Below are 25910 nucleotides of genomic sequence, written 5' to 3' on the forward strand. Positions count from 1 at the left end.
GGGATTCTCTGCCACAAGATGTGATGACAGTCAACAACCTGGTTGGCTTTAAGAGGGGCTTGGATAATTTCATGGAGAGGTCTATCAACGGCTACTAGTCGGAGGGCTATAGGCCACCTCCAGCCTCAAAGGCAGGATGCCTCTGAGTACCAGTTGCAGGGGTGTAACAGCAGGAGAGAGGGCATGCCATCAACTCCTGCTGTAGGATTCCAGTGGCATCTGGTGGGGCACTGTGTGAAATAGGATGCTGGACTAGATGGGCCTTGGGCCTGATCCAGCAGGGATGTTCTTATGTTCATATCCAGTCTAGAAGCCAGACTGGAAAGGATGCAAGTAATCCGTTTCATCCAGGATCACCTTGAGCTAAAATACCATCACATGCTCCAATACCCTGCCCAGAAATTGAAAGTTAGAAACTGGTTGAAGTTGTTTAAGATGGTCAAATCCAATGAAGGCTTTTCCATGAGGAGTCTAATTCCATGGGGGTGTGGGGTAGATTTTTGGCAACCTCCTCTTAAATCACCTGTGCTTCCCAAAATATGTCTCCGAGAGCTGGGATAGCCTCAGGGATATATTTTTGGGAGGCATGGGTGGTCGCAGAGGAAAGAAAGGATCTACAAACATTGCCCCTTTCCTCCATGTACAACAGAAAACACTCTTCTGCCAGCATTACATTACTATGGATGTTGACAAGTATTTTCTTTTTAATCTACTCTCTAGAAACTGCCTTTTTGTCTTTACACTCTGTAGTGCTTGCTCATAGTACATGCTGTCTCTTCTCTCATTCTGCACCATCACGGGCCTCACAACTGCCCCACGCTTTTTCTGTTTTCCTATCCACATGTCTCTTTGCAAGCACATTTCTGTCACCACTCTCTCTTGCTTTCCCTATCCACAGGCCATTTTTCCTATCTGTACCTTATAGCACATGGTGTCATCTTCTCGACACCACTACAGGCCTCCCCCTTCCCTGGACTACACTCTCTTTTCCTTTTTCTACTCTGTGCGACAGCATCTTGCTGAGTACAGTAGCAACAGCACACATATCCTTCACTTTCCCAGCAATTCATATAGAGCATTATTGGACACAAGAAGGCTATATAGCACGGCTGGCTGACGAGTTGGCTGGCTGTAATGATCTGGAAAAACTGGCACTTTGAATTCAAGAAAAGAAGCAGCAATGCTGATAGAATGATGAAGGTATTTCCCCATTCCCACCTCACTTTTGATGAGCTTGGTGGGACTCAAAGAGTGTGTGTATACACATACATACACACTTCAGTATATAGTTAATACTGTATTTCATTTCTTTTTTAAACACACACACCCCACACACAATTATTTTGTAAGTGCTCCTACAGAAAGAGACTCAAACAAAGGGTGTTTAAATTTCCCCAGATGACTGCAAAGTGTCGTGGAGAGGCCACAATAGGGCCTTATATTGTCCAAGCATCTCTATCAGAACAGTGATGACAAAATAAATACAAATATTCTTTCAAAGAACATAACATTACAGAACAGGCTACAGACAAAATAGAAAACATGCACAGCAGAGATGCTCACCAATGTGGGAGGTTTTATGCTGAAAGTGGCAGGATTAATTTGTTACGGAAAAACTGTGGGTTCATTTAACCTAACATCTGGGTAGCAATGCCTTAGATTACCTAGAGCTGGACTAAGTCTGGAGAGCAGCAGAAAATTGTGAACAGATAACAATATAATTGCAAATTATAACTGCCTTGTTGACCATTTCTAAACCACACTCAGTTTCAGCAATGCTTCATGTTGTTATTTTTATGCTACAACTTTTATGTTCCAATTAATAAACAAACTGTTTTATGAAATAATAAGCATTTGCCAATTAATGTTAAGGTTGTACTCACCTTTCATGAAAGAAACTACCTAGATTACTTGGCTCCATGCTTTCTTGGAAGAGGCCTTATACTCAGTCAAGGGGATTTCAGAACTCAGGCTGGAACAGGAGGATTGTGCCAGGTCTGAACAACCTCCTGCTCGCTGCTCAGACTTGTTTCAGAATTAGGACTCTGGCTCAAAGTGTGCCTATTTATTGCTATGATTAATATCTTATCTAATGTTGGATATTATATTTGTTCCAAATTTTTAATAAGCAGTAAAAAGAAAAAACCTCTTTCTTTAATTAAAAATAGCCTGGTTCTGGTCATTAATGAATGGTTTATGCTCTCAGTGAGTTTCCAACCAATATGAAAAGGGCTAGAGAGCCAAATGTTTGTTGTAATTTTTTAAAAAATGATTAGTATTTTCAATCTGCCTTTCAGAAAAGCTTCTTTGATCTTGACTTCATGAGAGATATGATCTATTCTTTAACCTCTTATGGGCTTACATACCCTTTAATACTACTATTGACATTCAGTCCTGCCATATATATGAATGAATTCTAAACACACCAGTCACTCTTGCGATGAAAGAGTCTGGTTCCCTATGCCCCACTTAAACTCATTACCAGAGATAATGCAACAAATATGGTTTCCAAACATATCCACACAGGTTTAATCCAATCAAAAACTTAAATAGAATGTGGGCAATACTGTCTTTCTTCTTTGCACAAACATTATTTGCTACAAAAAGTGGTTCTTGTAAACAGTAGAAACACTAGATAGCCATTTCTCCTATTTTTAATCAAGAAAGATGGATAATCATAAGTCCACCTGCCCCTGCTGTGTTATGGATCGGGGGGCGGGGGGGGGTGAGGCAGGGAATGTAAGAGTATGACCCAGACCATGTAACACAATTACGGCCCAACATGCCTGAAAAGACCCCTGAAACAATGCGTGCAGACTGATGAACTTATTAAAAAGGCAAGATATAAATAAATAAGTGATCCTATGGTCTACTCTGATAAATAAGTACAGGCTTTTGCAGAATCAAAGAACACTGATTTTGTTAAACAGACGAGTATACAATGACAACACATAGTGAGCAAGACTGTATAAACAACATGGAGTAGGGATGTGCGAGCCGGCTCAAGACTGAGCCAGCTTGCACTCGAACTGGTCCAGCTTGAGAGCTCACCCTTGAGCCAGGGCTGGTTTGGCTCAATGTCGAGGTCGAGCTGGGGCCAGTTCTTCTTCTTCTTCTTTTTTAATATAAGGCAGACTTAATGGCATCACAGGGCTTTGAGGGATGCTGCTGTGGCCATGGGGGATCTCCTGAGGTTTTCCCTCCCCCCGGTCTCCATCGGCTCATTTTGGGATGATTTCAGCCCATTCCAAGCCTTTGTCCACTGGTGGTGGCCATTTTGGAGGTGTGTCCCAGCCACGCAGATGGCCAGTGAGCATGTGCGGCAGCCTCCAATATGGCCACTGTCAGTGCACAAAGGCCCAGAACAGGCCGAAAAGGGCTGTTGGAGACCAGGGGGAGGCCAGTGGCGGGTAAACCTTAACAGATTCCCCTCGCGGCGGCACCCTCTGAAGCCCCACAATGGCGGTAAGTCCATGTTTTACTGCAAAGCGCTCTACATTGGGATGCTTTTTTACGTAGTTCAGAAATTGCAAGTAGTACAGAATGCAGCAGCCTATTACACCCATTTTAAAACAACTACACTGGCTGCCAATAGGTTTCCAGGCGAAATACAAAGTGCTGGTTATTACCTATAAAGCCCTAAACGGCTTTGTTCCAAGGTATTTAGGAGAACGCCTTCTTCATCAACCCCACCGCCTGTTAAGATCATATGGGGAGGTTTGGCTGCAGTTGTCACAGGCTTGGTTGGTGGTAACTCAAAATCGGGCCTTTTCTAGAGTTGCCCTGAAACTCTGGAACATGCTTCCTCATGAAATTAGTGTTTCCCCTTCTCTGAATGTTTTTAAGAATGACCTAAAGACATACCTGTTTAGTCAGACTTTTAGTTTATTGTTTTAAAGCTTTGGTTTTAGAGGTTTTTATTGCATTTTAAATTGTTTTAAGTATGTTAATGATTTAATGGTTTCATATTGTGAACTGCCAAGGAACCTTTTTGTATGGGGCAAAATATAAATGTACTAAAGAAAAATAAATATTTTTTGGTGGGGATTTTTTTTTTAACCCAACCCCCCCCCACCCCCGGTCTGAACTAGTTCAGACTTGAGCCGGACCGGGCCCGGCTCTAGTGTGCACAGAACCGGACCCAGTTTGAGTCCAGTTCTACTCGAACTAGGTTTTACAGTTTTCTGCACACCCCTAAAACTGAGGGACCATGATGGTATTGGATATCAGTTGCAGGTGAGCAACAGGAGAGAGGGCATGCCTTCATCTCCTACTTGTGGTCTTTCCAGAGCCTCAGTGCCATCAAGTCTAAAAGGATCCTATGGGTTTTAAAAAAAAAGATTAAAAATTGTCCACTTGCCCATTTCTTTTGTGGGTTGGGTGGTAGGTACCACCCATCATGCCCTACCACCCAACCCACTTTCCTATCCCTAGTAGCTACCCATGGGGAACAGTGGGGTATTTTGAGTTTCCTCATTGTTCCCTATGGCCGAAACACTCTAAATGTTTCAGATTTGTTCCATTTAAACAGCCAGGGTCGGCCGCTGTTTCGACAAAATGTTTTGGCCATCTGCATTTCATTTTGAGCTTGAAACAGAATGAAAAATCTATTTCGTGCACATCCCTAATGAAGAGTCGTAAGTTCACAACTTAGAATCGCTGCTAGGTCAATTGCTGAACCTAGAGTTTCAAGCTGGGGCAATGACTAGCAGCCTTTAAAACTTCCTTACTCTAGAGAGAAGCCTTCAACTTTCCTATCTAGACCAATGACAAGTCAAATGAGAACAAAGTCTGTGTTCTCAGTTACCATTCAAACCACTTAGGTTCAATTTTGGATGCTGGTTTTAAGGGCTTATTAACTTGAGCTATTCTTACTAAGAAATTATCTGTTCCCATGCCTGCTGTTTCTACCTCCAAGATCTTGCCATCTCTGGCAATTTTTTAAAAAATTCTGAAAACACATCTCTTCAACCAAGCTTTCTCAGCTTTTTAAATTGTTTTGGCTATTTAATTGGTGTTTTATGATATTTTAATTGTTTATTATTTAAACAGTTTTATAATTTTTGTTTTAATTGTTAATTGATTTTAATGGTGTTTTAATGTAAACCGCCCTGAGCCTTTTGGAAGGGCGGTATTAAAATTTAAATAAATAAATAAATAAACAGTTCCTAGAAACCTGGAAATGACCACAGAGGTCATTTCATCAGAAAAATAGGAAGGGGAAGAGAAGGAAAATATTTGCAATTTCCACTCCATTTGGGACTTTTGGGGTGCTTTACTGGACACCAGGAGACCCACAGAGAATGGTAGGGCACTTTATTTGGCACATTTTTGCATTTTTCAATTTAAAAAAAAAGTCTTGGAACTTAAACTGCCCCCCACCCCAGCGCGCGATCCCATACATTTCAATGATTCATTATCTGCAGTTTCATTACCCGCTGTAATCTGTAGGAATGAAACCCCTGTGGATAATGAGGTCCACCTGTACATACAAGTGACTTGGCTTAGATAAATGCTGCATATAATGGGAAAGTACAAAGAGACCATTTAAAAAAACAACAAAAAATGTTTACAAGATGGACTCCACCCTCTAAAGTGATCTGAAACAACGAATAAACCAAATACCTTTGTCGTCAACCCTTTTCTATAATCCTGCTAATGGATTTTATTTGGTGTTTATTCAAAAATGATTCCATGTTATAACAATATTAATTCATTCAACTAACCTCTTCTGTTTGAACATGTACCATCATGTATCTCATCAACTAGTATCAACTTCTGAAGAATGACAATAATTATATTAAAGTGGAAAGAATTTAGACCATAAAGGCATATAGGGATTTCATCTCCTTGTTCTATATTATTCAGGAAGGATACAGATCTGGTGTGACTACTAGAGTGATCAGTTAGATTACCATAACTTTAACTCTTCTAGTTAGGAGAAATTGAATGGGAAAAGCATTCCTGGATCAAGACACTATACTATGTTCTACATTATTCTAGCAAGATCAGTACGGTAATCTATAAGTCATAGAATGCCCCTACTGATTATGCACAACTCCGAAACACCTTAAGGACGTTTAGAGAGACAGTGTACATAAAAACGAAAATCTCTGGATATGAACTATATCATACAGTCATGGGAAAACCAGCATAGTTAAGATAAGGAATAAAGACAGTATTCCTGGCTTATAACAGAACATCCTATTGGGTTTAAAATCTAAACCATCCATTTGATTTGCATGAAATTTGGCAGGAAAATATACTATAGGTGACAATTGCAACCCTATTACGAAGTTTCATGCAGATCTGTTGAGAAATGACCAAGATAACAACAGTTTGAACACTGATCCAAAAGAAGCAGATTTCACATTTGCTACTAATTTAAGGCAAGCAAAACATGCCCCTTTATCTGTGCACAATTTTTTCAGTAAGTACAGGGGTACATGTTTTTGGTGTTTGTTTGTTTTTGCTGGGGGTGGGGGGAGAGATGTCACTTGAATATTTCTGGCATCCTCATTATTTTAAAAGGATATTAAATCAGGACACAGATTGTAGCACACGGCAGAAGCAGGACTTGACTGCTCTATGTTTTCCCACTAGAACAATGGCAGCTACCTGGCTAGCTAGATGTGCATGTGGCAGTCTGAGGTGCACATTCTATTTTCACACAATGCCCAAGATACAGCAGTTTGAAAACACATGTTAAAGAAGTTGGGGCGGTGGGGTGGGGGAGCCTTATATGAGACCACTATTTCCATGAGAAGGAAAAATAGGAGACATCAAGAAAGTGTGAATGCACAGAAAACTCTCTAAATAGCTGAGAAGCAAAAAGGACACATACAGGAAGTGGAAGGAGGGACATATAAATTAAGGAGGAGTACAAAAGAGTGCCTCAAACCTGCAGGGATGGTGTCAAGATAGTTAAGGCTCAGAATGAACTGAAGAAGGCCAAGAACAACAAAAAGGAAACAAGAGGAAGGTCAAGGAAGTGACAGGGATGTCATTGATGCTCTTTCTGCACTGAACAGGGGGTTGTGATAGAAGACCTCAAAGGTCCATCTCGACTGTACAAACACAATACACTTTTTTGTCTTGCCGATGGTTAGGAAGTGGTGGAATGTGAGGGCAAAATTTGCTCTAGCTCTGCACATGCACACAGAAGCATTAGCACATAGATTCATAAAAACAAACTAATACAAAACAAGCAAAAACCATACTATGCTTTTAACCTGTGTGGTGCCTACCAGCAGAATAACCACATCAAATTCAACCAGCACAAATTTACTGCTCAGTACCTGCTTTCAAAATATAAATGTAACTGAATGGATTTAAAAAGAAAGAATTCTCTTAAATAGTTCATTGATATGGATTACTGTCACTAGGCAACATCCAAACTAAGCTGACCATGACGAAGCCCCATTGAAATTAATGGGATTAAGATCAGAGAATTAACTAAACCCATTAATTTCAGTGGTACTACTCAAGACTAATTAGTTTGGATATTGCCCACTAAAATAAACTTAGGGGCTCTACAATCCATACGCAGAGCCTAACTGGGCTCTGCAGGGACAGTGGGCTTAGCCTGCTTTCTGAGCAGGGAGTTCACCCTGGGCAGCTGCCCACATGACTGGTGGCTCTGTCACAGCGCTGGTAAGGGCGGCTGGGATCCTCCAGAATGCCCCGCGCGAGTGTGCGTGGCATTCTGGGGACACCCCCGAAGCTGGGAGGCTTGTTGGGGCCTCCCAGTTGGGAGTCTCCTTGTGAGGTGCCACAGTTCAGACTTACGATTGCCAAAATGGGGTTAGCGGAGCGCTTGCTCAGCTAACCTTGTTGGGGGGGGGATTAAGAGGGCTAACAGCTAGGAGCCTCGTGGCTCCCGGCAGTACTCATGGCTGCTCGAAAGCGGGCTGGGCTCCGCTTTCATGTGGTCGTGTGAATAGCCTCCTAGTCTTGACATTCAGAGCAGTTAGATTGGGATGTATAGGAACTGCACCCAATGCAGAGAGGCTGCTCTGAGCTCAGCCGGAGTGTTGCACAGCAGTGCAGAGGGAGGAGCAAGCGATTTTTGCTGTTTTCCCATGTCCCCATAAGTGGTCCCTGGCCTCTAAAATATGCTCCTGAGGGCTACATGGTCCTCAGGTACATATTTTTGATGGCAAGCAGCACTTATGGGTAGGGATGTGCACAAATATTTCAGTGGGGTGGGGAGCAGTACCTTTAAGCATGAGCAAAGCAGGTCCTTACCTGCTCCTCCACTGCCCTGCTGCTTTTCCAGGTGCAGCAGTGGTGGCCATGTGTATCTACCGCTGCCCGCAGGCTGCTGGGTAAATCGCTGCTACCAAGCGCAGACTTCTGAGCAGCGCGGCACCGCATCCGGAAAAGCAAAGGAAAAGATAAGGACCTGCTTTGCTCATGCTTAAAAGGTACAGGAGAACCTTCTTATTCACGGCTCCATTACTTGCGGTTTCACATATCTGTGGTTTTAAAACAGAGGACAGGCTTCAGTAACTGTGGGTAAGGGATTCGTGTATCCACAGTTTTTCCTGGTGAGCAAGAACAACAACAACAAATATTTATATACTGCTTTTCAACAAAAGTTTCCAAAGCGGTTTACATAGACAAACAAACAAACAAACAAGATGGATCCCTGTCCCCAAAGGGCTCACAATCTAAAAAGAAACCTAAGATATACACCAGCAAAAGTGACTGGAGGTCCTGTGCTGGGGGTGGATAGGGCCAGTTACTCTCCCCCTGCTAAATAAAGAGAATCACCACTTTTAAAAGGTGCCTCTTTGCCCTGCAAAGGCAACATCCAGTGCTGGCCTCTCCTCCTACCGGGGTTTCTCCCAAACGCTGTCCTTCCTCCCTGCCAGGTTGCGCTAAGGCAACATCCCTGTACAGCGGGGGCTGCAGGAGGGCCAAGTGTCCGCCACCACCTCCACCCCACGTGCTGGCCTCTTTCCCTGTGCCGCCGCTGCCTATGCACTCCTCAAGCGCTGCCCTCTCTCCTCTCTCACCACAGCAGGGGTCGAACAATTGCTGCCCCACTTGCTCTTCAAGTGCTTTCCTGTGGTGGTGGTGGCACCACCCACACGTTCTTCGTGCGCGGCCCTCTCTCCCCACAGCGAGGGCCGAATGCAAAATCTCTGCAGACTCTGGGGAGCACCAGAGGCAGGGCAGAGCCGGCACAAGGAAGGTCTTTCTCTGAGAACTGGCCCTCATCACTGACCAGCCAGGGCTTCCTTATCCCTCTCAGTCTTTGCAAGTCTCGTGAGACCCGGGAATCTGTCCAAAACCCAGGTCTCACAAGACTTGCGGGACTCTCTTGCAGACTCTGCCCTGCCTCCGGTGCTCCCCGCCCCAGTCTACACGGAAGTCGTGTTCGACCCCCACTGCAGTGAGGGAGGAGAGAGGACAGTGCTCAAGGAGTGCACAGGCAGCGGCACAAGCAAAGAGGCCAGCGTCTGAGGAGTGCATGCGGCAGTGGTTGGCCCTCCAGCAGCCCCCACTCTACAGGGGATAGGCCAGCGCTAGATGTCGCCTTTGCCTGGGGCGGGGGGAGGCCAGCGCTCCTTTTCTTCTTTCTCTCCTCTTGCCCCCACGGGGAACCTAACCCCCAGATTTCCACTGGATTAACATCCCAACATTCACAGTTTCCTTATCCACAGTGGGCTCAGAACCCAACCCCCACAGACAATGAGATCCGCCTGCACCACTCCCCGCCAAAACAATTTGGCCCTGATTAACATCTCTCACACTTCAGAGTGCTCAGAAAGTCTCCAGATAAACACAATTCCATAGTTGTTGGGGCACCCATCAAGAATGAATCACAAATGATGTTTGTTTATATTTTTTAAAAGATAAGAATAAATCAGGAATTTTCTATTTCAGTCGCCACTTCCATGTAAAGAAATGCCATATGAAACCACAATAGAAAGAACGCAGGAATTTTCTATTTAGGAATATAGGAAGCTGCCTTATACCAAGTCACACCACTGGTCCATCTTGCTCACTAATGTCTACACAGACTGGCAGCAGCTTTCCCAAGGTTGCAGGCAGGAGTTTCTTTCAGCCCTATTTTGGAGATGCCAGGGAGAGAACTTGGAACATTTGTGCAGATGCTCTTCCCAGAACAGCCCCATCTCCTGAGGGGAATATCTTACAGTGCACACACATGCCTCCCATTCAAATGCAAACCAGGGCAGACCCTGCTTAGCAAAGGGGACAAGTCATGCTTGCTACCACAAGACCAGCTCTCCTCCCTTACAAGGCAACAGCTATTTCAGTAGCCATTGCCATACAAAGAAATATAAAATGGAAAAACAACAGGAATTACTGGTAATTCAATGTGGCCTCCTTTAAGTTAGAAAATAATTTGCCTTTAAAAAAAACCCTGACTTGGGAACTGAAGTACATTAACATCTCATTTACTTTTTATACCTTGTGCTTGTCTTAAGAAATATGATTTCATCATACATAAGAAGCTATGACAATTTCTCCAGTTGTTTTGAGAATGCTTTTGGCCTCATTTCTCTCACTGCAACTTCTGTTCATGGAATTGCTTGAAAACTTAATTTGTATGCAATAATACAAAGACAATCCATAACCCCCAAAATAAGACACTGGCTGGCATCCAAGCACTTTCCATGAACAACAGGAAAGCTGCACTTACACAAGGAGTCTTTGGTTGAGCTCAACTCTCCTTTCCTTCATGAGAGGTGCTTCCACCGAAAGTACACTGCTGTGTCTGGATGCTGCCAACTGTGTCAAGTTCCTCCACACTACTCACTTAATCATCCCAGGAATGACTTACAGTACGAATAATTCGGAATACTGCCCTGAATGAACTTGGTAATATGGGAACCAGCCCTTGGTCTTCCATTATAAACATTCAGCAAAATATTGTTCAAGGTATTAATCCTATGAAAACGACAACTGTCCTTGAATATTTATGATTGTTTCTTATGGTGCAAAGGACATATACTGATGCAGGTTTGGCAACATATTTTCTAGGTCCCTTTACAATGCAACACCCCACTTTAAAAAAACCCAAACAATTGGCCATGTTAAAAAAAATAAATACAGTGAAATTAGAAAGCAAGAGAAAATAAAGGTATTCTTCACCCTTTTCACCTCTTCATTTTTTTTCTGGACCCACTCCTTGTGCTTCTGTTCAGCAATTAGTTTTTTCCTTTCACGTTCCTGTTTTTCCTTTCGTTTCTCCATTTGCAAATTCATCTCCTATTAAAAAGCGGTGGGGGGGGGGGGGGAATACAGTATATTTATTCCTGAATACTTTGCATGAAGTTCAGCTTAAAGAGAGGATGGGATACAAACTGAATAACATAGCAAGTTTAGATCCAAACACTTTGCTTGTTGCAAGCATTTAAAACCAAAAGCAATTATTTTAAACAATGAAACTATGTTTAGAGTACATACATGTACTCAGAGCCCTCCTGTCTTCGCAAGCTGCAGCCATGAGATTTGTTCCACACCGGAGGATCACCAGCTTGAAGTCGACAGGTCCTTAGCTATGTGTCTGCCTGTTCCTAATTGGCTGGCTACACACTAAACCTCAGCATACCCCTCCCATCAGCCTGACTGGCAGGCTTCAGAAAATTAGCACCGAGTACTCCCATGAAATTAATAGGAAAAGTTTACTTGTATCATTAATTTCAATAAGACTGCTTATAAATAACTTAGTGTGGGTGTGAGCCAGTGACTGCTGTAGCCTGTCTCCCTAACACTTATATTTGTGTGCGTGCATGCACACAGACACAGACACTAAAAATCTCAATGGGGTATGTGAGCTGAACCTTTATGAAAGAAGGAGTACATTTGTCAAAAAAAGATTGGGAACCTCTGGGATAGGGATTAGGTGGCAAAGGAGAATGAAGGAATTGCTCAGTTTGAGGAACAAGGTCTGAGGACCAAAAGAATCAGAAGGGGTGGGAACTACTAATCATAAGAAAGGAATAAGGAGAAGAAAATTGAATTTGGGTTCCTCAAGCACTGAAAGTCTTGTTGAAACTATTAGAGAAGTAGAATAAGGATTTTTACGCATGAACACCAAATACAAAGGAAGAAGGGTAAATATTAACATTACACAGGGATAGTAGTTTCTGCTTTCTCCCACCCAGAGCAGAAATATATAATGTTTGGGCTCTAACTGCATATGTTATGGTGCGATAATCCAAAAACAATGCAATACACCTAAATGATTTATGGCCAACAATTTCTTATGCTTCACCGTGTCTCTTGGCTTGTCTATGCAAAGCATACGCCCCATCGTGTTTTCATGCTTAGATACAGGAATATGAACCCATTTAAAAAATCCTACCAATTATACAAATATGTTCAGTACTTTAAATCTGAACTATTACCAGAGTTGGATAAGCAAAATGTATACAATACAATTTCAACCAAGCATAACATTTAGCAGAAATGAGACACACACACAAATGAATCACCATTGTGTAGGCAAATAAAAAGGAAAAGCATGTCTAAAGCCATTAAAATATAAAGAACAAAGCCATATGTTTTCCAAAATTAACAGGGAAAGTGTGCATATTGGTGCCTGACAGTCTGCTGTCAAATGAAAAGAAAATAATCTTACGTATTCACCTCTAAAGTTCGTGCTTGTAACCGAGCACGTAGCTCTTTCTCTTTGCAAAGGAACCATTCTTCCCACGGTGAGAGATTATCTGCTACAGGTGACTGATTTTTCTTGTTTGTGCCATTGATACATTCAGCACTGCAAATAAGAGGTGCATAATTAGATGCAGCAATTCTAACAGGGAGATTTTCAAGCAGAACTATGTAGAACAAGTGGCATTATATGTATTCTTTATGACATCAGTACAGCTATGAAGTATACTTGCACTGCCCAATCGCAATTAATACAGTCATTTAATAGTAATACTAATATTTAATACTCTCCCATCTTAAAGAGACCAAGAAATTATGCACATTAGCAAATACATAAAGCTTTTTTGAGCACAGGATATTAATTTTTATAATAAAAGAGCATAAGTATGTAACACGAAATTCAATAAGTGCCATTTTTATTTCTGGTTTTTCTTGGTGTCTGTTCAACCGCATTCTTTTCTAAACACTTTCTACTTTTTAGATGTTTCCAGAACTTTTCATTGCATTCAGAACTAACTGCAGGTATGTAGAGTTTATGCAAAAACAATCTATGAAGCATGTTGTTGTCACAAAGTTATGTTTCTAGTATGTTATAATTTGAAGATACTATTGCAGATCTAGCTCAACCATCTGCCCTAAAACAAGATACCCTATACATATAAAAGTACCATCAACAGCTTTTTATTTAAACCTTCCAACACAAGCAAATTATATAGCTGTCCTAGGCATTTTATTTCATCAAACTTTTTTATTGCTCACATTCAACCAAACATTCCATTCTTATAACTGAAATCCATTGCTTATGTCCTATTTGTAACAATCATATGACTGTCTCATTGACAGATTTCAGGCTATCAATTCAGGCATAGGAATTATCAGGCATAGGGGTTCTTCTATCACAGTAAAAGAAATCCGGAACTGCTGGCATCATGACACCCAATTTGAAAAGAATGCTTCCAATATCAAAGAAACTCAAGTGGTCCGTGTTTAGTCTGTGTGAGTGAAAGAGTGTTTCACTCTGCTAACTGAACAGACATACATAGAATGACCAGGTACACAGGACCTGAGGTGTACACCTAAAATAGATGGTCCTTTTCACTAGGCAGCAGCTCTCTGCTCGACTGAAAGTAACTCCTAAAATCTTATACCAGCTGTTGCACAACCTCTGCATATATCTTGTTAATATGGTTTTTAGTAATTGCTGTTGTTTTACAATATTCCAAAATTATTACATTTTGTTGAAATAAATGCTAGTTTTTAAATTGTGTATATGGCTGTTGTGACACAGTTTGAATGGATTAAACACTTGGTTTCAATTCTGCTGCTGCTTTTGAAAGATTATTACTGGTTTTGTGATATGAATTTGATCTTCATTGCATTGCTTTTATTATTTTGATTAAAATGTTGATATATTATTTTTTATTATTATTGTTAATAACCTGTTTTCATGAGCCACTCCAAGTTTGTTTCTGGAAGTGCAGCCTATAATTATTACGTTACAACATGTCCTTTCTCTGTCTTCTGTAAACTAAATCTGTTTCTTCACCTTTCTACACCATATCTTGTAGGACAGCTTCACAAGAATTATTCAGGGGCCTTTCCCCCCTCCCTTTGTTGCTGCTTCTGCTTCTTCCCCACCCATTGTTGCCTTTAATGTTAGCAGTGTCCTTCTCCTGTAATGATATTCATGTCTGTCTCAGCCTTCTAAAGCACTGACTAGATAGATGTGGTATCTCTTTCCTTCTCTACTGGACCTAAAGGGCTAAATGCCATACAACATACCTATACATTACAGCTAACCACAAATACATAGGTTTCATTAGTTCACAGCATATTCTCCATGCAGACAGGGTGAAATAATGTTTTCTAGAATAAAAATAATTGTGTTGGTATCTCTTGTATTTAACTCTCATTCCATACCATAAAATCCTACTCCCAAGCAGCAGTCATTACTCCAGAGCAGATTCAATGGTTAAATCAGCTGCCCCCACGCAGCTTTTCCAGACTGTGAGACCATAATGACATCTTTCACTTCTTCAACAAGTGATGATCCTCCATCCCATCACAACCATGGCACCCTCACAACTCACTAAGAACGTGAGCTGCTAGCTAAGAAAAATGAACATTTGAAAACCAGTGGCAATGAGGATCCAAACTTCAACACAAGCATTTCAGCTGAAAAGAATACAATGCAACTGTTCTAAAGGCAATCATTAGGTTTGGTAGCTGGTCAAGTGCTTTCTACAAACCAGCCTCCCACAATCGTCACATCTTTTACTTGGTTTCCTGTCCACTTTCCTTGGGCAAAAGAAACATCATCCAGTTTTGAGTGCTGTGCTGTAATTTCATAGCACTTAGAGCAGCGTTCTTTCTAATTTTTCCATCTGTGTGAAGAATGAGTTTTGTTCTGGGTGGCAGTGTGCACCAATGCACTGTGCACACATGCAATCAGAGTGGAGCCTTTGCAATTCAACCTGAGCAGGATCTAAAATTAACTGAGAGGACAGCAAAAAAGTGTGAATGCACATGCACGCCTTATAGGGCACACAGACTTAAAGCAGTGGTTCCCTACCTTATCCTTTATGTGGACCACTGTAGCAACATCAAAACCTCTCATGAACCACCATGTAAGCAGGACATTTTAAACATATTTAATATAGTCCATGGCTGATGGGAGTCAAGCTTATATATCAAGGGGTATTTAAAACGCAGCTATTCCTAATAATGTATTATGTTATATTACATATGGACATCTGTATAGTGAATGACACTGAGAATAATAATATAACATTGAATATTATACATAAGGGGTACATGGGATTACAGTATCTTTTTTCTCTCCCACATACTACCTTCAGTATTCTTGTGGACAACAAGTTGGGAACCACTGACTTAAAAAAGAACGATAAACACAGCATGAACTGTAATGGACTATCTGCCAGTAGTTATGCTGAATATCCAACAGTTGTCTCTTGGGTGGGCATCTATGAGTTATTCCTCAAGACTAGAAAGGAACAAGCACCATCTCATCCTTGTAGACTGTTGCTACCAGTCCAGATAATGGAAACCCAGACAATGAAACTGGCAATGGTATTAATATTTCTTGTTGAAAAGTGGTATATAAATGTTTTTAAAAACAACTTCTTAACTCACAATAACTAGACAGACCACAAGGTCAGTACAAAAAGATACCTTCTTCAATTCAGAAAACTTCAATGGAAACATTATAAAATACTACATAGCATCTGTTCTTAGATAATTCAGTTGGCAACTTAAAATGTTCTGAATGAATGCACTACTTGCTGCACTTAATACATGCCTACACTTTTGGAATTCATCAATATAAAGAGGCAAAGAACACCAACTTCACATATATGCTGATGGGATCTAGCTTTCGGTGACTGACCAGGAGAGAGATCCTGGGGTTGTGGTGGACAGCTCATTGAAAGTGTCATCTCAGTGCGTAGCAGCTGTGAAAAAGGTTAATTCCATGCTAGGAATAATTAGGAAGGTGACTGAAAATAAAAATGCTAATATTATAATGCTCTTATACAAATCTACGGTGTGGCCACATCTGGAGTACTGCGCACAGCTTTGGTCACCATGTCTTAGGAAGGATACTGTAGAATGGGAAAAGGTGCAGAAGGTGGCAACTAAAATGATCAGGGGCCTGGAGCACCTTCCCAATGAGGCTAGGCTAGATCTGGGACTCTTTACCTTGGAAAAGAGGCAACTAAGGGGAGATATGATCAATATGTAGAAAATTATGCATGGAGTGGAGAGGGTAGAAAGAGAAATTTTTCTCCCTCACTCACAACACTAAAACCAGGGGTCACCCCATGAAACTGAAGGTTGGGAAATTTAGGACCGACAAGAGGAAGTACTTTTTCACACCGCACATAATTAATCTATGGAATTCCTTGCCATACAATGTGGTGATGGCCACCAGCTTGAATGGCTTTAAATGGGGCTAAGACAGATTCATGGTGGACAGGTCTATCAGTGGCTACTAATCTGGTGGCTGTGGGCCATCTCCAGCAGAGGCATGATGTCTCTCAATACCAGTTGCAGGGGAGCAACAGCAGGAGAGAGGGTAAGCACATACCTCTTGCCTATGGGCTCGCATCTGGTGGGCCACTGTGTGAAACAGGATGCTGGACTAGATGTGCCTGATCCAGCAGGGTTGTTCTTATGTTATATTCTTAAGTGGACGTGTCAGTAATAGCCTCACTGTCCATGTCCCTAATGAATGATCTAGATAACAGCCATACCATCATAGAATTCTCAAGTTGGACAGGACCTTGGAGGTTCTCCTAGTTCACCCCTTGCTCAGTGCAGGAAATTGCTACAGCACTGTTGACAGATGGCTGTCCAGACACTGTAGGAAAACCTTCAGTGAAGGCAAACCTACCATTGCATGAGGCAGACTCTACTTCTGGGTTGTACCATTTCAGAAGGCTGTAGGCTAGCCTTTTCCCTGGGTGTGTGTGGGTGTGTTGCAGGGGGGTGGGCTTTTAATGTTGAGGTGGCATCCAGACATCTGACCACCAACTGCAGTAAGAAATGGTGTAACCCAGCAACTGATGCATGAGGCAGACTATTCCACTGTTGAGCAGTTCTTACCAGTTTGGATACTCCTCCTAATGTCTAGCTTAAATCTGCATCTTTGCAATTTCAACCCATTGGTTCTAGTCCTGCCCAGAGTGGCAACAGAGAACAAGTCTGCCCCATCTCCTATGTGACAGTTCTTCATATATTTGAAGGCAGCTGTATCTCCCCTTAGTCCTCTTTTCTCCAGATTAAACATACCCAGCTCTTTCAACCATTCCTCACCGGACTTGGTTTCCAGACCTCTGACCATGTTTGTTGCCCTTCTCTGAACCCATTCCAGCTTACTCTATCAAAAGCAGAATACAAGACAGATCAGTTCATCAAGTGTGGTGGTAGCTTGTAAAAGCCAATAGATATAATTGTACTAAGGGCTACAGTGGAATCCTATCACTTAGGAACTACATATGCAATTCCTTTCTAGAAAATGACAGTTGTTTGGTTGTCTAGTGATAACAACATGAACCCCCACACCTGCCAGCTCTATTCAAGTCTGTTGCATGCTGTTGCCTAAGAATTTAGAATATTTTCTAGTCCTTTTCAGGAAGTTATTATCATATAACTAAAGCAATTAAAATATAATTCAACTATGTCAAGATGCATTTTTACTAGCTGGCCATGTTTCAAGACCTTTTGAACATGCACACCCTCCTCTGTCTGCTTAGCAGCAGCTGACAAAGAACTTTCAATACTTCTATAAGTATACAGTCCAAGCACAACACCATGTGCAATCTTCCATCCAACTTTTTGTATTTTAAATAAAAAGCAGCCTCCACACTGAAATTAGCAATAGTGGAATGAGGTTATGTGAGAAAGGGGTCACTTAAACCTTTAGTCATATGCTTAACACTTAACCAGCTATGCCCTTTCCTTGAGAAGACAGATCTGGCTGTTAGCCATGCTTTGATCACAAAGTATCTGGATTAATGCAGTGTGCTTTATATATGGCTGTACATTGAAAGTGTAGTGGCCAGGTTGCTACCAGGGGCTACCCAGGCTGATCATACCATCCCTATACTTAAAAGGCTGCACTGGTTGTCAATCTGTTTTTGGATCCAATTCAAGGTGCTGGTTGTTAATTTTAAAAGACCTAAATGGTTTCTAGAGATCTGAAGGACTATTTGAATGTCTTACAAATTCAAGAGGCGGGGGGGGGGGGGGACTACTGTGCATGCTGATACCAGAGGAAGCCCAGTTGTCATGCATGTAGGACAAGGTTCCCTCCACTATTGCCTCCAGATTGTGGAATGCCCTCTGATGGAGCTTGTTAAATTGCACTAAACTTCACAGGCACCTGAAGAATCGTCTTTCCAGGCAAGCTTTCAGGTACGAGGGAGGTGATTTGGTCCCTCAGCTCATAAGGGATCTGCTGTCATTTTGTCTTTGTCCAGGTGTTGAACAGTGAATGCTGTTTTGATTAATTTATATCTATATCAACTGCTTTGGAAACTTCTGATGAAAAGCAGTATATAAATATTCATTGTGTTTGTTTTTTGCTTATGCATTTTATACTGCACACTACCTTGGAGCCATTTGGCAAAAAGCAGTCATACACAACAAAACACCCTTTATGTTGAAAATTCCTTCTTTCAGGTACCTTCCTTTATGGAATGAAAATCAGCAAGAGAGGGGGAGATGTTAAACAGAAAAACAGATGGAAGAGAAAGGGTCAAACAGTCTCTTCCCCCTCAAAAAACATTATTCTGAAACTGACAGTGCCAGAAGCTGATGTCTGGAAGCTGATGTTCAAGAAAAGATTCCTATGACTACATATTAATATATGTGACTACTTGTTAACATATAACTTAGTCCTAAAAAGCCATCTGCCAGCTTGAACCAATTAGTTATAGTGGGAGGCACTGCCAGAAAAGACAATCAGAAGACAAGGAGAATATACTCCAGGATTGTAGCATATTCATTAAACCATGACTGACAATTTTTGCCAGGGGAAAGAGAAAAAAGTTAAAACAAAAACAAAAACTCTGAGTACAGTATTGCCATCTATGGCCAACATCCATGTATGCTGAACAACATTGTATATCAACAACGGAAGAAGGGCAATTTTTGCCAAACTCCCTCCTTCCCTCTGTGGCTTCCAAAATTATGTTCTTGAGGCCTGCAGGGCTCTCAGGGACATATTTGGTGGGTGGGGGCACAGAAGGATTGGTGAGAATAACCCTTCCTCTGTTGCAAGTGTGCAATTTGGCATGTGCAATGTTAGCCTGAATTTCAGTTCCAGCTATAATGATTTAAGAAATAAATTCAATCTTATATGGAAACCTACACACACACACACACACACACACACACACACACACACACACACAGAGCTCAGTTATGTCTTTTTGAGTTATGACTTATTGGCCAGGGGCTTTGTGACATAGCAAAGCAGGCCGTGGGCTCATGAAGTTGCTTTGCTTGGTAGAGTTTCAACATAAAGTAGTAAATGAAAGTTACTAGACTTTTTTTTTTTTTAACAGCCAGTGTACAGGTGAACCCTAGTAACTTTCATAACAGTGAACCCTGTTACCCGTGGAGGTTCCGTTCGATCCTACAACCACAGATAATCGAACTGCAGACAATGGGCCATTAAAGTCAATGCGAAGGGTATGTGTGTGTGTGTTAGGTTCCTGGAGGCTAGAAAATAGGCAAAGGGCCAAAAATAGCACAATAAGGTGTCCTACTGTGCTCCAGCTGTCCAGAAATGCCTCATCCCCCCGATCCCAATTGCTCCATTTCCCCACAAAAAAATTCAGATACAAAATATTTTCTTTTAAAATGAGCCACAAAATGGCTCATTTTGTCAAAATGGTGGTCAGAAATGACCTCGGGAGGTCATTTCCGGCTACCCCAACTCCATTGATACGTAAAACTAACCCTTTAAAAATCTTCCCCACCACATATGCCGAGGTCGGGTGTCAGTTACCTGACCACAGATCCATGAAATTGTGGATGTTGGATTTGCGGATAGTAAGGTTTCCCTGTAAGCAGTTTTATGGGATTTCCCTTCTTAAAGAGCCACATCTTAAGAATTTATTCTTACAGTCAGTGTTTATTTATGAAATAAATGGCCAGTTAGAGAAACTACTAAACTGAGGTCTAACTGGCAAGATATTGATTTTATTCATTGAAGACATGATGCTTACTGAACCAGTATTTCAAAAATACCTGAGAAATTGAAAATACATTTTAAGTAATCACATGTATCACTATTGTACTTGGACCATAGAGCTGTACAAATGCAGTCATGAACAAATATTATTATTATTATTACATTTATATCTCACTCTTCCTCCAAGGAGCCTAGAGCAGTGTACTACATACTTAAGTTTCTCTTTCACAACAACCCTGTGAAGTAGGCTAGGCTGAGAGAGAAGTGACTGGCCCAGAGTCACCCAGCTAGTATCATGGCTGAATGGGGATTTGAACTTGGGTCTCCCCGGTCCTAGTCCAGCACTCTAATCACTACACCACACTGGCTCGCAAATATCACTGATGCTCAGCTGAGAATTAATATTATCAGGGTGTTTTTAAAAAACAACAAAAAACCCATAACCCTACATATTAGAAAATATCACAAATATTTAAAATTTTAAATTTTAAGTGGAAAAAACCTGAAGTTTTTTCCGTACTGTCTCCAATGCTCTTTAACATCTACATGAAAACGCTGGGAGAGATCATCAGGGGATTTGGTGTGGGGTGTGATCAGTATGCTGATGACACCCAGATCTACTTCTCCATGTCAACATAAGGAGATGGCAAAACCTCTCTAAACGCTTGCCAGGAAGGAATAATGGGCTGGATGAGGGAGAATAAACTGAGACTGAATCCAGATAACATGGAGGTACTTATTGTGCAGGGTCAAGACTCCAGAAATGACTTTGATCTACCTGTTCTAGATGGGGTTACACTTCCCCAAAGGAACAGGTTCGCAGTCTGGGAATAATTCTGGATCCACACCTCTCCCTGGTATCTCAGGTTGAGGCGGTAGCCAGAGGGGCTTTCTATCAGCTTTGGCTGATATGCCAGCTGCATCCGTTGCTTGAGATGAGCGACCTCAAAACAGTGGTACATTTGCTGGTAACCTCCAGACTTGACTTCTGCAATGTGCTCTATGTGGGGCTGCCTTTGTATGTAGTCTGGAAACTTCAGTTAGTACAGAATGCAGCGGCCAGGTTGGTCTCTGGGTCATCTTGGAGAGACCACATCACTCCTTTGCTGACAGAGCTACACTGGCTGTCAATAAGTTTCTGGGCAAAATACAAAGTGTTAGTTATAACCTATAAAGCCCTAAATGGCTTGGGCCCTGGGCATTTAAGAGAACATCTTCTCCATTATTTATTTATTACTTATTACATTTATAAACTGCCCCATCCAATGGTTCTGGGCAGTGTACAACAAATTTAAAAAGACATAAAATACACACCATTTAAGACACAGTGATAAAAACAATATAAACACAATTCAAACACAATTCAAAACCGTTTAAAACCAATTAAAATACTTTAACCTTGGAAGGCCAGGCCAAACAAATAAGTTTTTAGGGCTCTCTTAAAAGCCGAAAGCAAGCCTAAACTGCGGATATCTGCGGGGAGTACATTCCAAAGGCCAAGAGTAGGTACAGAAAAAGCCCGGTGCCGAGTTGCCACCAGACGTACCGGTGGTAACTAGAGACAGGCCTCTCCAGATGACCTCAACGTGTGATGGGGATCATACAGAAGGCGGCACTCTGTAAGGTATGAGATTATGAGTCCCACCACCTATCGAGGCCAATGGGAGAGGTTCATCTCCAGTTGCTGCCAGCTTGGCTGGCGGCCACACGGGGATGGGCCAGCTTGGTTGGTGCCCCACGATTGTGGAATGTGCTCCCTATCGAAATACGATCCTCCCCATCTCTTGCAATTTTCAAAAAGCATTTGAAAACCCACTTCTTCACCCAAGCTTTTTCGGCTTTTAAAATGTTTAGGTTTTAATCTATTTTGACTTTTTAAATTGTTTAAATTGTTTTTAAGTTTTATGTATGTTCTAACTTCTTGTATATTATTGTAAACTGCCCAGAGACAAAAGTTGGGGGCGGTGTACAAATTTGATAAATAAATAAATAAGTTACTGGGAAACTTATAAGAAGGGCTTAAAGATACCTATGGGTATCTGTGCTAGTGCTACTATTAGATCAAACATAGTGTCTGCTACATAGAGAAAGCATGTGTACAGAAATCCATGTGTAGATCAGTGGCTGCAACTGTTTTGTCAAGTGTGCTTCAGGTAAAGTCAAGTCTAAGTATTAGGTAATGCTACTCTAGTTCATACACAGCTCACAGAAGCTTGGTGGGGCTTTGCCTTTAGCATGTTGAGACAGTAAACAGGCATCACAGAAAAGGCAGGTAAAATGGGAGACCCAAATCCCAGGGTTTCATAATCTGTCATTTTTTTCTTAATTGTCATGAGTGCTTCATTACTCTCTGGTGAGCATGGCAAGAAGAATCCTGACAAAGCTCTAATCTTGAACTAAAGAAGGGGTAGGTATTCGCTCCACACAGTTGTGTGGAAGATTCCATCCCATCTTCTCCAGTTCCAAGCTGGAGATGAAGGATAGGACTGGCTGCTGTGTTTTGGCTCCACCACCTGCTGCCAAAATGAGTACCAGCTTTCTCCTCCGATTCAAAGCGAAGTGTTGTCACTTTTCTCTGTTAGTGGGCTCATATCACATATGCCAAACCTGACCCTTACTACTAAGATCAGCTTCTTGGGCTGAACCTTGGATGTCTTAACTTAAGCCCTGTTTCATTAGGGTTTCCCAGCAGAATAAAGAAGTAGCTACAATCCTTACCAGTTGCAGTCTATGTATGGTTACTTAGAAGTAAGTCCATTAAACACTGTGAGGCTTACTTCTGAGTAAAAACAAGCAGGGTCCTGGAGACCATTGGATTGGCTACCAAGCACTTACCGAGTTCAGTAGGACAACCTTTGTCAGTTCCTGCTGACCATCTCCATAAGACAGGTCAATAGACCCTCTATTTCCTGTCTAGCCCTGTCACAAATTCTTGTTGCTTGAATTGTTTTTGGTACCTCTGTGGCAGGTTGGCACCTATCAGGCCGCACATGAAGGTGGAGGGAAACGCTAAAGTTTGAGAAGGCCCTCTGTCCTACATAACTCCAAAGAGGCAACTCAACAGCATTAGTTTAACTAACAGCAGCTGGAGAAGGAAGGAAGAGCTGTGCAGCACGTTACCTATGGTGTTTAATCCTTTGAGGGATGCCTGATCCCCTGCTAGACGATGATGCATCTTCCTCTTGCTCCATGCGGTGGAAACTTGGGAAACTTTGATGGAAACTTGGGGAGGTCAAGGAAGAAGTGGATTTCCCGGCCCCCTCATCGTCAGAGCTAGCAGGGGAGGGTGGAGTGGAATAGGCTGCCACCCGCCTGCTCCTTGGGGGCACGGAAGTGGGCATGGTGGCGACAGAGACCTGCGAAGAGGAACAGGAGAATGAGCAGCCAGCCACCTTTGCCGCCTCTCCCTTCTTTGCAGGTAGTGCCCTGCTCGCCCCCCCAACCCCCCCCCCCCAAGGCAAAAGACGCCTCCCGCTTACGACCTCGCTCTCGGCTTCCCGCAGCCGCTCCGCTGGCCCGGCCAAGCCCAAGCCCTTCCCAGCACGACCCCCGCCACGCCCCCGCTGAGCCTCAACCCCAGGCTGTCCCCGCAACGGCTTCAAAGTAAGGAGAAGCCGTTCTACCTGAGGCCGCTGCTTTGAAACTCGCAGCGCCTGCCTTCCTCCCAGCCGTCCCTGCGGCACAGCCGACTCCACCAATCACTCCGCAACTGCCGCCATGGCAACGGGGACGCCTCCGGCCTAGCTCTCCCGCGGCCCGCTTTTGGCGGCTCTCTGCCCGCCCTGCCTGCAGAGAGGGCGAGCGAGGAGGCTCCTTCTCCCGGCTTCCTCTCTGCCTCGTGCTCCCACACGGCTTCGTAGGCTTAGGCTTCTCTCAGCCCTTTCCCGTTTGTTTTTAAAACCCTCTCCTCCCCGCCGTCCCTTGTTGTCTCTGATTGAATTACCTCAACAATGGCGCCGCCTCCGTCATTTCAGACATTTCTTTATTCTGCAGTGGAAAACCCTCGCCCCGTAGGGCTGAAGCGAAGACACTCAGGGCTCAACCCAAGAAGCCGATCGTGTAAGGCGAGGTGGAAGGTGGGGGGAAACGAGTTCGAGCATGTGCAAAGTGCAAACTGCCACACAAAGACAGCAATTAGTCACAGCCAGCTCTCCCTTCAGTTAAGACCACGATCTGACTTCCAGGACTTCAGGAGTCGCTTCCCGTAGCTTTTGCGCCGTCATCTCGTTTTGTACATGTAGCACCACAGCAGGCCTCCCAACCCCACACAGGTCAACGGGGGTGGGGGGGGGGATGGCACTTTCTAAAGATCTGTAAGCAACACAACTGAACTGATCCCCCGAATTAAATCGGTCGAATTTGCTTCAGTGCTAGTTGCCCAATGTAAACAATGGATATCATAGGCTATTTAGAGGACAATGTTTTATGAAGCATTGATTTGATCTGATTGATTGAGTGAGTGCCATCAAGTTGGTGTCGATTCTTAGCGACCCATAGATAGATTCTCTCCAGGATGATCTGTCTTCAATTTGGCCTTTAAGGTCTCTCAGTGGTGCATTCATTGCTGTCAGAATCAAGTCCATCCACCTTGCTGCTGCTCATCCTCTTTCCTTCAACTTTTCCCAGCATTATGGACTTCTCAAGCAGTGGAAGACTGGGTCTAAAAATATTGGTTGCCAGGAGACAAAGGGGGGCCACCCACAACTATAAGGCTATCATTTACTTTTTATAATAAATAAATAAAATTTTCAGAAATAAATAAGTGGGGAAAAGGTACAATTAAATTTTTTGTAAAATAAATGTATATTTTTTAGTAATTACAGTGTACATATATTGTACATATTACTGGCAGTATACAGTACAGATTGTTATAATTGAATTTTTATTTTTTTATTTTTAAAAAATAAATGGTGGATTTTTCTAAATATCCTTGTTTGCTTGTACTGAACATTTTACACATTAACAGGTAGTTCAAAAGCATATTTCATGCAGTCCACTATATTAAGAGCAATCGTTTGAGTTCACTAGATGATTGTGCGAATCTGTCAATAATTGCTTCTGCAACCAATCCATCTAACAATTCCTTTTCAATGGATAGCAAGATGTATGATTCCAAGTTCTCCTCAGACAGTGAATTTCTTAGCCTTGTCTTTATGATCTTTAGCTTTGAAAATGTCCTCTCACGTTGGACTTGAGTAACTGATAGTGTGCAGATGACTTTATAAAGTTCATAAAGGTTATCATATGCCTTGTCATGAAGTCTGTTGGATGCCAGAATTTTTAGTACACACGATGGGCAAGTGCTACAAATTTTACACTTGTTGCAACTGGAATCCATATTCTCACCATAATTAAGCAATAGCTTTAATACATCAAAGTTCGAAGCAAAAGAAAACAATTCCAATATTACTTGATCTTTGCTGATTTGTAGAGACAGCTTAATAATACCTTCCAATGCTTCATCTTCAAGGCCCTTCTCTGCAATAGTTTTAAACTTTGCTGGGTCCAAGCAAGATAAATCTTTATACAACTTTTTTGT

General features: G+C 42.3%; 1 protein-coding gene across 4 annotated transcripts in view; it reads right to left on the reverse strand.

Moving 5' to 3' along the window:
- CCDC34 (coiled-coil domain containing 34) overlaps nt 1–24489 on the reverse strand; it is a 42713-nt gene extending 18224 nt beyond the window's left edge. For 2 of the 4 annotated variants that reach the window (XM_053286069.1, XM_053286066.1), the window contains exons 1-4: nt 23995–24257; nt 23492–23727; nt 12628–12757; nt 11128–11244 (exon numbers count right to left, since the gene is read on the reverse strand). In XM_053286069.1, the coding sequence (XP_053142044.1) occupies nt 11128–11244; nt 12628–12757; nt 23492–23712 (468 nt within the window). In that variant the 5' untranslated portion in view covers nt 23713–23727; nt 23995–24257. Of the gene's footprint in view, nt 1–11127; nt 11245–12627; nt 12758–23491; nt 23728–23994; nt 24258–24314 lie in introns of those variants that run through there. The other 2 variants (XM_053286067.1, XM_053286068.1) reach the window with 2 other exon arrangements.
- Between the last annotated feature and the right edge of the window lie 1421 nt (nt 24490–25910).

This window comes from Hemicordylus capensis, chromosome 1 (assembly GCF_027244095.1).
Source record: "Hemicordylus capensis ecotype Gifberg chromosome 1, rHemCap1.1.pri, whole genome shotgun sequence".
Classification (NCBI taxonomy): domain Eukaryota; kingdom Metazoa; phylum Chordata; class Lepidosauria; order Squamata; family Cordylidae; genus Hemicordylus; species Hemicordylus capensis.